The sequence below is a fragment of the Bemisia tabaci genome, chromosome 2 (genome assembly GCF_918797505.1).
Source record: "Bemisia tabaci chromosome 2, PGI_BMITA_v3".
In the NCBI taxonomy this organism is placed as follows: domain Eukaryota; kingdom Metazoa; phylum Arthropoda; class Insecta; order Hemiptera; family Aleyrodidae; genus Bemisia; species Bemisia tabaci.
This window is the reverse complement of record NC_092794.1, coordinates 76,154,651-76,167,735: the sequence shown is the minus strand read 5'-3', so window position 1 is coordinate 76,167,735 and position 13,085 is coordinate 76,154,651. Positions and strand designations below refer to the sequence as shown.

The following is a 13,085-nucleotide window of genomic DNA, read 5'->3' as shown; positions in this document are numbered from 1 at the left end:
TATTTTTCAGTTCTACTAATAGGTTTTAATTATGTTGAATTGTGTTTCAAAAAGTCGGATTATCTGTGGTTTTAAGTTATGAGTTAGGAGAATTTATTATCGATTTCAAATTTGATTCCTTCAGATAACATAATTTGTGACTGTACTGGGAAAAATTGTCTTCAACCACAAGAACTTTTTGAGATCGGAAAGAAAATGAGTATTTTAGAAACATTTTGAGACAGAAACGCCCAAAATAATCAAATATGACTGGACATAAGAAGTTTTTAGTACGTTGTTCAAAAAATGCAGTTCCAATACAATGCTACTTGAAATTCTAGTCTGACTTCTCTAAGAAGCAAAATTGCCTGATTACAATGCAACTCTGCGCTCTCTGTTGACACAAAAATGAAACTAGTCAGTTACTACTTTCTACTTATTCTTTCATACTCTAGAAAGAATTTCGCAGCAAAATCTCGGAATTCCATTTTTTGGTCCAATGAACAGACACAGTTGTTGTGTAGAAAATTTTTCCTCTGTGAAAGGTTTCTTACATATTTACAAAAGATAGTCACAGTCGTATGCAATTATTAGAAACTGGTGGGTCATAATTTTGTATTCCTTATGCCTTGAAATGCGGTTGTTTGTTTCTTTCATTTATCTCTTTTGTTTCTCAACCGATTCGTTCTAAGAGCTTAGACACTCCTGGTCAGCAAAATCAGTTTAACTTCCCAATTCATTATTGAAGTGATTTGTGATATGTTAATCATGAATTTAGACCATACAGTCAATACTGGTTATGTTTTTGGTTTTATTATCAGATTGAAAAGCGGATTAAACGAGAGACCCAATCTACAACAAACAAAACGCCTAAAGGAACGACACCATCATTTGTGTCTGATGGACCTGATCTAGCCCGTCAAAAGCGAATCATCCCTGGAAGTATAGATGACTCAGATGAGGATCTCAAGCGAAAGTCTGTGTTTGAAGAAATGTTGAGCAAAATACCATCTGTTACAGCTTCTTTCCCCTCATTTTCAGCCGGTGACAACTCACTACAAACTTTCGGAGATTACGATGCGCAAAAAACAGTTACCATCGAGCCTCGACCATCTGAGAAGCCCCCTCAATTTACAGAACCAGCAGAGTGGGAGGTAAAAATGCTTGCAAATTTCTGTTCTGGTTGCAGCACTGACCCATTTCACAAAGCTAATGTGTTGTCTTGGCAAGAGACACCAAAAAAGCTTATGGGTGGCTCAATGTACATTCAAGCTGTGCCAAAATGTAGCTTCTTTTAATCCTTGACTTTTACGGGTTATTAGTTTTTAAAGACTAAATAGGGAGTCAATGGAGCCATATAAGTCTACCGCCAAAATAATGTTAAGAGGAATGATTGAAATTTTGCAGAGGAAGGAGGAAGAAAAAATCAGTCTGAAAATAAGCAGCTATTATTGACAAAGGATTAAAAAATAAAATCCTGATTTTTCCCAATGGTGATGGTGAGGCTAGGGTTATCTCACGTTTGATTTGATTCGGAGCCGGTATTGAGCATTAACAGCTACACCCACTAGAGCAATTTTAGTGGAGTGTTGCAGTTCACAACATGTAGTGAATACGGCGAATTGGCGGCAATTATCTCAGCAATGGGCCTGTTGCAAACTTTTGCTAGAGCAAAAATAAGAGTTATTTCTTATAGATAATGCCTCAAAAATCACGATGAGCGCATCGGCAAAGTCTGATATGCACTCATAACTTCACAATCTGCGTAAGAAATTTGCGTTTTTTTAAGCTTCCCGCTTCAAAAACGATACTACGGCACAGGTGAACATTTTGTTAGAGGAGTCGCTCCATCGTCGGCGATATTCATCATGGCCGACGCTTGCGCGCAGTTCCGCGCGTGATTCGAGGAGAGTTCAAGGTCAATCAATTCGGGCGTGGAAAACATGAACGTTAAAACACGCCGATTGTTAACTGGTCTAATCCAGTTCAGGTATTATCTCGTCCCATCACACGTGTTTTGGCGGATTGGCATTGGCCATGATGAGTATTGCCGACGATGGAACGACTTCTCTTACAAAATGTTCACCTGTGCCGTAGTATCGCTTTTGAAGTGGGAAGCTCAAAAAACCGCAAATTTCTTACGCAGACTGTGAAGTTATGAGTGCATTTCAGACTTTGCCGATGCGCTCATCGTGATTTTTGAGGCATTATCTATAAGAAACAACTCTTATTTTTGCTCTAGCAAAAGTTTGCAACAGGCCCATTATTCATTCAAATTCATTTTTTCGGGCTGGTTTGAAAGTTATGTGTAAGGTTAAGATAAGTGGCAGATATTAATTTTGTTTCCATCTCATCACACTCTCTGACTGTTGGTTACTTGCCATTTTTTAGTTTTATTCTGACCAATATTGCAAGAGCAAAGAAAAACAGAGTGTGATAGCATTGTTTTCACTCTGTAATTATAATTATTAGGACACCACAAGAAATATTAACATCAGTTTGAAGCGTGGGAGTGAGAACCGTGTCTTACACTGAGTATATTACGCTTTATGGCAATGAGAGATCCGTAGAGGCCGTTAAACGGGCCCTAACGGGTGGTTAGCACCTGTAGAAGGCAGTTTCCTGCAGCAATTAAAAGAGCTGGATCATAATTTAAAAAGAGAACAGCAAAATTATTCAAAGATTGTCCTTAGCTGGTGGCTACAGAATGATGAAAACTGGATTGGCAAAACTCCATATCAACTGTACCAGGGGAGGGGGGAGGGGAGCTAGACATTTTGAGCAAGTGGTATAAATCAAAGATGATATTTAAATCGGATAATTTTTCAAAACCTTACAAAAATAAAATCGTTGACCACAAGATAATTATTTGCTCTAGAAATTGAAGTAAAAAATAAAAATTAAATTATTATTGAGAAAAATTATACAATTTTTTTTGTTCCCATTTTATGGTAAGCAGGTGGCTTGAAACAAGGCAACACTTTCCTATACAGATGTCCATTTATTTTTTCGAAAAAGTAACTCCTGATAACAAAAATCGAGCAGACTTCAAAATTCTACTGAAACAGAGCGTATGTAAGACTTGCGTATCCTGTTGATTGCCACCAATGTGCCATTTTCACTGCATGGGACACACTGCAATGCTTCACCTTATTTGCTCTAGCAGGTGCATTTTTAATTGCAATAAATTGATTAGGTACCAAACTAAACGTGAGATAATTTTCCATCACCTTGCGCAAGGTAAAAAAATCTAGTTTCAAGCATTTCAAATAATTCAACGATTTTTACCTGAAACAGTAATAAATTCCCTGGGGGCAATTTACTAAAAATAAGAGAACAGACGTCAAAACATACGTAGCAAGAGAAGAGCCAGAAAGGTTCTGCGAATTTATCAGATGAGAAGATATTAAATTAGATCCGAAAAATGGGAATTTTTTACCTAACAGGCAAAGACCTGGTACCAAAAATTAGAATAACTTGTAAATACACCATGTTTTGATTTTGTAAATATTGTTAAAAGTAAATGATTTTAAATAATTATTTATGAACATATTTAAATTTCGATTCCTCTCCTTGTGTGGGTAAAGCTGATTCTTTAATTTGAGAGCTGACAAACAATACTGCCGTTTACAGGCTAAACTGTCTAACTGACAACATTGGCAAAAAGGAATTAGTGACTTTGCTGCATTCTACAGTGCAAAATACGCAAGCTGATGATTTCAGTTTTTTCCAATGTTGAAGATAAGCGCTGCAATTATGGTTTTATGTATGAAAAAATGGCAAATGTAACCTTAAAATTACGAATATAGCGAAGTTTTCTCTTCATTCTGCAAAATCGTCGGTTTGCAGAGAGCGGTATTATTCGTTAGCCATCGATTTGCAATTTCATAAGAATGGAAGAATCGAATACACCATCAGCTTCAGCAGGCATACGTAAGTGAGAGTGTCTACATCAGAGACTTGGGTAAAAAAAATTTACTTTTTTTCTCAAATACAAAACAAATAGATCAGCTTTAAATGGATTGTACCTACAGACTGATCAAGCTATATTAATTGAATTAAACTTTCAGATACGGCAAGGAAAATTTATTTGGAATTTGGTAAATTCTTACCGACGTGTTTTTGGCTGATAAATTTTGAAGTGAACTTGGTTTTCCTCACCTATTTCCCGGAAAAATGATTTTTCTTGGGGAAAGCCCGCTTTTGAAAGAATATCTCAATGTACATAGAAATTGGTGGGGAACTGTCATTTTTGGATTCAGCGCCAACAGACACTTCAGAAAATATTATTAGAGATCTCATCATGTAATAAAACTTCTTATTTTTGCAGACCTATAAAATTATCAGTAGAATCATAATCTCTCCTAAATCTCAGCGAAATCGTTTTTCCTAAAGTTTCACAGGGAAAATTGTGGTAACCATCTGAGCATCAACATTAATTCATACCAGAAAATGAATATTCAAGGATCCAGGCTACATGCAGGGAGAAAATGGGATGATTCAGCATGCCTGGAGCCACCATTGCATTTCCACTTCTCTCATGGCAAAAATATCTCAATTCCAAATATCTGGAAGGAAAAAGGTGAACATCTCGAAAAAGTGCGTTCCAGTGTATATTGAAGTCTGCATTTTCAAAGGCCTACAGCAATCATATCATGGTCAGATGCAAGGATCCGTTGAAAAGCACGATTTACCAAATCGCTGCCACAATTAAGCAGCTTGAGAATCGAATTTTATTTTATGTACTTTGAAAATCCTGTTTTCCTCTTTCAAAATTCACCAATTTGAAACTTGTGACGGGGTTAGCCATTAAAGTATCGAAAGGTGAAAATAAGGACTTTCTTTCACTCACTATTTGAAGAAAATAATGAACAAGAAAATTGAAGAGATTTCCTAAAGAAGGCCGTTAAGACAAGGTACCCTGCCTGAACGAAAAAAGATTTGAAGTTTTGATCGCTCACAATTGGCTACGGAGATGATGATGAGGCCCTTTGAGACCATCTTCTTTCTGTCGACGTACATTTGTCTGAAAATTAATCCACACCTTAATTAAAAACTGCATGCGGTGAGGAGCAACTTGCATGAACTCTGGCGAATTTTCATTGGAAACTTGTTTCATTGACCACACCAGTACACACATGTTCACACTATATTTTCCCCAGCGTCTTCTATTGGAATCCATGTCATTTTGTAAGCCATACGTTTCAAAAAATATCATCATCTTGATAAAAGGTTATGTGAAAATAAGAATCAAGGCTCTTACCTTAGTTTTGTGGATGTGCTGATGCTGGTATTCTGAATCAAACTCTGGCTCACTGAAATATGACTGATCTTGATCCCACGAAGGTGGAACCACTGAGAGGCCAGCTGGAAGAACGCCGCCACTTATATCTGCTGATTCAAACAACCTCAGTACTGATCGATCTTTGATATCTCGTAGATGAGATCTTGACATAAAAAGAAATAAAGAAAATAAATGTATAAATGAAAAAACTACAGCTGTGAGCCCCTACTCCAATAAACACAAAGCTTGTATACTAATCGAGACAAATTTGACATGCTGACGAAGAGAACGATTTAGTTGCAAAGTATGCCAAAATGACTCCATTACCTGTTCGGATTTAACGGATCTCTTTCACTTACATTAGATTAGATTACATTAGATAAAAATTAAGACAAAAGCTTGGTGTATTAATACTGGATGGGAAAAATTCAGTTTTTTCACAAGGCTTATTAAGTGCTTCCTAAAAAATACAGTACCTCATCGGCAGGAAAATTCTATACTTATTCAGGGTCTCCCAGAAAAAATTAGTAACTCATTCGTAGAAAAATTTCGTCCTTTTCCCGTACTTTTATAGAACATATTTCGAAAAATTTCAAAATTCACAACAAAACGCGACAAAAATAACGGGGTCAGAAAATTCGAGGTTCATTGGTGGCATAAATTGTCACTTTCTACTTCAGATACAACAAAGAGTAATTTTTACACCACATTCCATGAATGAATTTTCTAACATCCTATTAAAAGAGAAAAACAAAGACGAAAAGCACTCAAAAATGCTCAAAATGCCTCCTGAAAAGTCAAAAATATCGTCAAAATTTTGGTAATTTTTTCCGAAGAATCTTTTGAAGGCTGTTCCAGACAAAAAATTTCTTATTTTCCGGGAAAATGTTTGACCAATGACGCAACGGAATGCACGATTGGGCAGATTTTGCGTCTCCAGTTAAAAATTTTGTTCAATTTAAAGTTGAACTTATTTTTATCGGGCTGCATTATGTTGATGAAATTACCTTTCTCCCGATCACTTTTTATCCGGTTCTCAGACGATAGCTATTTCGATGTTAATCATCATCATCAGGTCACTTCGACTTCGACTTCGGTAAACACTAACAGTCACATCTTATATTGTTAAAATTTACTAAAATTTACTATAAAACACTTTAAAAACTCGTGGGTGCACCCGTCGCGAACGCCGGTGATAAGAACGCGTTCGCGACGGGTGCACCCACGAGTTTTTAAAGTGTTTTATAGTAAATTTTAGTAAATTTTAGTAAATTTTAACAATATAAGATGTGACTGTTAATGTTTACCGAAGTCGAAGTGACCTGATGATGATGATTAACATCGAAATAGCTATCGTCTGAGAACCGGATAAAAAGTGATCGGGAGAAAGGTAATTTCATCAACAAAAATTTTGTTATTGAACTAAAAATCTCACCTTAAATCTTCCAACTCATAAAACATATCTTTTGAGGAGTCATGGATGTAAATCTTGACAAGCGATGAGTCTAGGTACTCCATTGTTAACTGCTTCGAGAAGGACCGAACAAAAAGTGCCTTAACAGTGTCTATTGATGTAATTTCATTCGGTAATAAGGCTCGTTTTGTCTCACTGCGATACTGAAGGAAGACTAGTCCTGAAATACACACAGAAGTTAGTGGTGATGGGAGCTACATTTTAAGCCAAACATTGTCTTTGCCTACTTGATTTAAAAGGTGTTATGCAGGATAATACTGTAAATTTAGGAGGGCTTTCTATGAACAAAACTGGCTGTGCCCAAGTTCAACTAAAATTATTCTTACTCTAAAGAGTTTGAACTGTAAAATAGCCCTATGTATTTTATTTAATGCTCGTACAAATTATTAGTTCAAAAAACACTATAGGCAACACAGCCATGACGTTTATGAATAGAGTATTCATGGTGGAAATGATTAATTATAAGTGTCAATAAACAAGTATGGTTGAATTGACCATCACTGTCATCGTGCTCCACTGAAAATCCTCAGTTTCTGATTCAAAACTTATGATGTCGCATGGCAACTTGTTCCATTCTTGCTGTCCCTTTCCAATAGTTTTAAAGATAGACCCATTGTAATACATACGAATTGAAAGCTAAAGGAACAAGCTACAACTTTTACTGAAGGGTATTTTCTGATCCAGACCTTCATTTTGACATACGCACAGAAAATCCAAGTTAAGTGTTTAAAATTTTTCATTTCCTTCAATTTTACTCTAGTGAGAATAGATACAACATGCAAGACTGCGGCATACCCAAAAAATTGACTCAATCGGCATTATTTGAAAAAAAATAAATGAATATGGATCTCCTGTTGAGTTTCTGGAAAAATGTCAAATTTTTCGTTTTGTCAGACCACTGCATGAGAATGCAAGAGGAGATTTATGAAGAATAGAAGCTAAAAATAATTTACAATACAGTACATCTGGAAATTGATGCTCTTGACTTTGGGAAGCAATTGTCTGGATCAAAATCAGCCTTTTTCACAGATGAAAATACCTTTAAAAATCTGTGTTTTCAGCGTTGGAGTCGGTCAAAGTAGTGGATAAATTCCCGGATTTAAATATTCCAAATTCATGGTATAATAATGACGGGGGAAAAACCATTCCTAAAACACAAAGCTTAGTGCAAATGGTAATGCTCAAAACTCATGACCCAATGGCTTCCCCAGAATAGACAATAAGTGAGAACACCTGCCTAGAACTCATATATAACGTTAACATTCATCTGAATAAAAAATAGAATTTTGAAGGTTTTGTTTGTTACTGCTATCACAACTGCTGGAAAATGGCATCATCGCAAGTTTAGACAGGCTGGACAGTTGAACTATTGATTTCTGCATTAGTCTTGAACAAAATTCAATCGTCCAAAACTTAACATCTCTCCCATTCAAATGGTAACAGACTTCAAAGATTTAAACTTCAGTTCCCTTTTCTCTTGACACCTCCCCTGGGAAAAAAAAATTGTGCAAGAAAATAGGCTCTTTCAAGACTAATCTATTTAAAAAATTTGAGGAACATCCAAAAGGGAAGGCAGAAGAGGGTCCATATGACGTTTCTAGGGCAAGCGCACCTTGTGTCATACAAAACCAAATTATGACAGAATATATGAAGAGGGATCTAATCTTCCATGAGCAAGTTTTTCAGGAGTGTCGAAATTAGGGAAGAAGGTTAAAATTGGTGATTTTCAATTCTCAACGAGAAACGCTCTCTAGAAGCCTAGGGAACAAGCTACGCACGGTTTCAGTTTAATATTCTCACCTTAGGGGGCGCTAACTGCCCCTTTTCTGTGTGTACAACAGAATTTTTAACCTGACATTAACCTAACCTAAAATCCAAGAATTAGTATCTAGGAACTTCAAGACGTCACAACTCCCTCAACTTTGGCGCGTTCAGGGTCAAAATGGCGTCAAAATGTCCAGATTTTTTCCCTCAGAGCAGTGATAGCAAAAGCTCAATTTTGAATTTCCAGAAAATACAGCTCCTTTTTACAAATCTTGCCACAAATGTAGGTCTGTTCCTAAATTTTGATATCATGTTGGGAGGGAAGCTCTTCCTACCTAAGGGTCGTTCCAAAGTCTTGGATGGAGTGCGAACCACTGGGAGTGAACTTCGTTGCTTGTTACCCCTTCGAAACCCCGTTGAGGAGGTCTCCACTTCAGACATAATACCAGGATCCTCATCAAACATCATGGCTGAAGATGGCGGAGGATAACCTCGAGGAACTGCAGCCTGCAAAACAAAAAGGTTAAGCAACGGTGATATGATGTTAATTGCATTAACAACGATTTTATGAGCTAATCTCTCTCTGTCACATTGATGATGACTACTGCCGCTAATTAACTGCAGCAGCACTAATATTCTAGCATCTTCGAGGCGGATTGAAAGCAAGAAACCCCACTCTATCTGCTGAGCGCTGACGAAAATGAAAAAAAATTTGAAAAGAGGACGTTCCATAAATGACATCGGTCACTTTTTTTCTATTTTTGACCCCTCCTTCCCCCTTTCACTTCCCTTTAAGGAAAGTTTGTCTGGCAGCCTTAGACCTCCATCTCCATGAGTATTTATGAACGTCATTTATGAATGGCCCCTTAGAAAAATTCTTAGGGGAAGACACTGAATAACAAAATATCATGCAAATGTCAATGAAGCTGCTACTCTACCCAGATTCTGAGCTGAACTAGACATGTAGCTGTACATAAAACAAATAATATTATTCATTACCTATGCTATTTGAAAATTTGTGTAACAAAGAGATCGTGTCAAATACAAACTTTCTAAGATATTTGACTAAAAAAAGATGACGCGAAAAGGAGGTATAATTTTGAAATTAATAACTTTTTCTCGTACCTAAATTTACATGAAGGCAACTGAAGCAGTTACTTTCTACAGCAAAGTTTAAGGTTAGATAGAGGCAGCAACTTTTAGAGGAAAGGAAAAATACAAAAAAAAGGTTTTAAGACATTTAAATACTGTTTTTAGGTGACAGCAATACTGGTAAGATTTGCTAAAAAGTAGGTGACACATGTTCAAATGGGACAAAACTTTGAGGAAATTTTTGCGAGTCCCCTCAAATGCGTAATTCCTCTGGCCACCACCATGCCAAAGGCTGCACCACTCAAGTTGCCTCAGGGCAGCGAAAAACAAATCTGGGCATGCTTTTCCTCCCTTTTAACAATTAAGATAAATCATATTCACAGACAGCTTACCTTCCGTCTCTGAGTTTTTGTTCCCATCTGAGAAGCAATGAAAAATGAGAAAAGAGAATAGAAAGTAAATTACATAAAAATGTCGTGATAGCTTTTGAAAATATCTGTGTTGGTGTAAAATGATTACCTATGGATGTTCTGGTCAAAATCCAAAACTGGATCCTTCATGGGTATATCCACAATTTTCATGGGATGACAGACCTATGATTTCTGGTTATGTCAAACATTCATTGCCCTTAGTGCAAATGACAGGGCATCATAAACTACACGACAGGAAAAGACCGGTAGGAAACACACACAGGTCATTACTTGAAATGATCAGCAATATGATGCCTAGTGTTCGAAAACTAAACACTCCTTACCTTCAGCCTTAATGACTGAATTCCTTTTCAAGAGATAGCCAACAAGGAATTCAACTGGATTTGCCAATCAGGAACTATAAGTTCTCGCTTCTGCATAAAAACGCCTATTTGAATAGGGAAACTAACGGTACAAACGTTGTTTCTAGAATAAGCAAAAATGTAAGTTCCATATTCCAAATCTGATCCCATAGTTGGGTATTGCTGACTAATAATTCTCCATCTTTGCTACATTTAAAGAAAGTAAAAACTAAGACCACCCCTCTCCCCGCCATCACTCTTGTCATGACCACCAAAATCATTTTGATTTGCATTTAAAAGGAGCATCGATTGTCATACGTCCGAACTCGATCGTACAATATTTCCCGAAAACACTCCTCCTGATCAAGAGCCTTAACTCTCTCGATTAGGGCAATAAGCAAAATTAAACAACAGGCACATTGGGTAGATATACGGTGAGTTACCTCTAGGTCCATGCTTCGTGTTAGCTGCTGTGAGTAGTTCTCATGATCTCCCAGGAGGGTGTGCCGTCGAGGATCCTCCCTTCTCGCAGAGCGGGAGCCCCGTTTCGTATCCTCAGCACGCCCGTTGGTATTACCTGCAACATTCATAACAAAGCAAGGTAAATCAACAAAACTAAACGTTACTGCAAGAAGAAAAAAAGTTTCGTCTTATGTATGAAATTGTAGATGGTAATTAACTCTACCGAGTTTTGAAGAAAATTCTTGAGGCATCAAATGTACCCACGGGTTTGAAAAAGAATGACTTGACTAGTTGAAATTTAACACAGATTTTACTGAAGAGTTTGCTCTTAGCATCATTTTTGCTTTTACTTCAGGTGAATTCAAACTCAATTGGCAACAATTTATGTTTCACGCAAAAAAGTTTTCCGTAAATCTAGGAGTTACCTGTCGCTGGCCAGCAGTAAACATCAGGAAAGAATCATGCTTTCCCTTTAAATAGGATGCATTTAGAGCGGTTCACACAAGTATTTCAGAGCTGTTTAATCTTGACTTTTCTCCAGTAAAGCTAAGGTTTAACTTTTGTATTACTGGGGTTCATCTCCCTATTTCTCGACATTTACTTAATTGTATCTGGTTATACTAATTGTATCATTCTTCAGCAGTATTCTCACTCCAAGAAGCACAATGACTGAAGTTGAAATTCTTGGTCCTTGTGATCGAAATTCGACAAAAGCTACCGTGCATCTCCGAGCGAGGATACTGCCGCATTTCTTTACCAGGTGCGATCGAAAAAGGAGGGGTATCGATAAGGGCCGATTTTGGCCCCACTTCGAAAAATCATCTGAACCCATATTTTAAGTACCCTAGGGTAGGTGCATTCTGGCGCAAAATGTTTTTGCGATTGTGCATCGTTTTCCTGCTAAAACAGCCGACTCAATTTTTCGGCTGAAAAATGGTTTTAACTTTATGACGAGCCTAAAAAAGCTTTGTTTCATGAATACAGGAGGTTCATATACGTAATTTTTTGCGTACTTTTCAATGGAACAGGCGAAAATTGTCTAACCCCACTTTTAGTGGGTCATTATAGACATTTTCAACGATTTTTGGGGTTTTTTGGCAAATTTTCACCTGTAACTGGAAAAAGGATAATTGTACAACAAAAACAATTGCAGATTCAAAAAGAGCGTAAAAAATCCGTTAGAAATCATTGGTTAGACATTTTCTCAGCTTAAACTGTCAACGCGAAAAACAGCTCTAAATTTGAGAAAACCGAAAAAACTGCATTTTCCACGATTATTAGTCTTCATTTACACCCAGCACAATTTTGCCACATCACCAAAATTCAACAGATTAAAGTTACATACCAGTACATGAAACACGCCAAAAATACGGTGTGGAAAAATTGTGCTCATAGTTAAAAATAGACTTTTGTTGAATGGAACCATCCTTGAATAAAAGATGAAAATTCTCTAACTCTCCGGGAAGATTCGCCAACCATTCATGGGATACTTGCATCCGGGTAATTTTTGGCGTACTTTCGATTGGAACGAGTGAAAATGGTGAAAAATCATGTTAAGTGGGCCATTCAGAGAATTTTTCACGATTTTTGGGGGGTTTTGGGGTTTTTTTGCGGGGGGGGGGGGGGTAGGGTTTTTTTTGGGGGGCTTGGGGAGCATTTTTTGTTTGTAATACAACAAAAACAATAACAAATTCAGAAAGAACGCGAAAAATTCGATAGAAGGCGATACTTGACACTCTCTCTCAGCTTGGACTGTCTACACGAAAAACGGTCTTAAACTCGAGAAACTGGAAAAACGGCCTTTTCTCCAGCTCCCCAGTAATAATTTACATCCTGGTCACTTAACAGGTTAGAACGTTAAGCAGTATACAAGGTGTAACAACTAAGTGACGACAAACTTCCAGGGGTTGTTCCATGGCTCAAAACAAGTAGAGAAGTCCCGCACTAAAATCCTCAAGGATGCGTGGTTCTGTAGTTACGGGGAGTTCAATTATTGAAAAAAATACCGCACGTGTTTAGTTATGACGTCACAGTGGCTGTCCTAATTGTCGGAACCGAAAAAAATTGTGGTTTCGTAAAGTGCTCATCATTAGCTTAACAAAAGGTTTTTTCGTTTTTTTTCGTACGACCCCTCTGAATGGAGTTATTGACCGTTAAAAAAAAATACCGTATTACGTTACGTCGCAAATAAAATTGGTCAGGACGTACGAAGAAACGGTATTTTTTTTAACGGTCAATAACTCTACTAGGTTCTATTG

The 13,085-nt window shown here is 37.1% G+C and overlaps 2 protein-coding genes across 21 annotated transcripts in view; one reads left to right on the top strand and one right to left on the bottom strand.

Moving 5' to 3' along the window:
* Window positions 1–13,085, top strand: part of b6 (pentraxin-related protein b6) — a 270,110-nt gene that overhangs the window by 16,666 nt on the left and 240,359 nt on the right. For 2 of the 3 annotated variants that reach the window (XR_011899173.1, XR_011899172.1), the window contains exon 7: window positions 801–1,897. Coding sequence is in view for 1 of the 3 variants with exons in the window: in XM_019051538.2 (XP_018907083.2) it covers window positions 801–1,277 (477 nt within the window). In the remaining 2 variants the exon portion in view is untranslated. Of the gene's footprint in view, window positions 1–800; window positions 3,520–13,085 lie in introns of those variants that run through there. The other variant, XM_019051538.2, reaches the window with a different exon arrangement.
* LOC109037045 (coiled-coil domain-containing protein AGAP005037) overlaps window positions 1–13,085 on the bottom strand; it is a 313,866-nt gene that overhangs the window by 242,050 nt on the left and 58,731 nt on the right. For 17 of the 18 annotated variants that reach the window (XR_011899170.1, XR_011899171.1, XM_072296272.1 and 14 more), the window contains 5 exons: window positions 10,809–10,942; window positions 9,986–10,012; window positions 8,837–9,008; window positions 6,699–6,897; window positions 5,243–5,426 (listed from right to left, as the gene is read on the bottom strand). Coding sequence is in view for 16 of the 18 variants with exons in the window: in XM_072296272.1 (XP_072152373.1) it covers window positions 5,243–5,426; window positions 6,699–6,897; window positions 8,837–9,008; window positions 9,986–10,012; window positions 10,809–10,942 (716 nt within the window). In the remaining 2 variants the exon portion in view is untranslated. The remainder of the gene's footprint in view (window positions 1–5,242; window positions 5,427–6,698; window positions 6,898–8,836; window positions 9,009–9,985; window positions 10,013–10,808; window positions 10,943–13,085) is intronic. The other variant, XM_072296275.1, reaches the window with a different exon arrangement.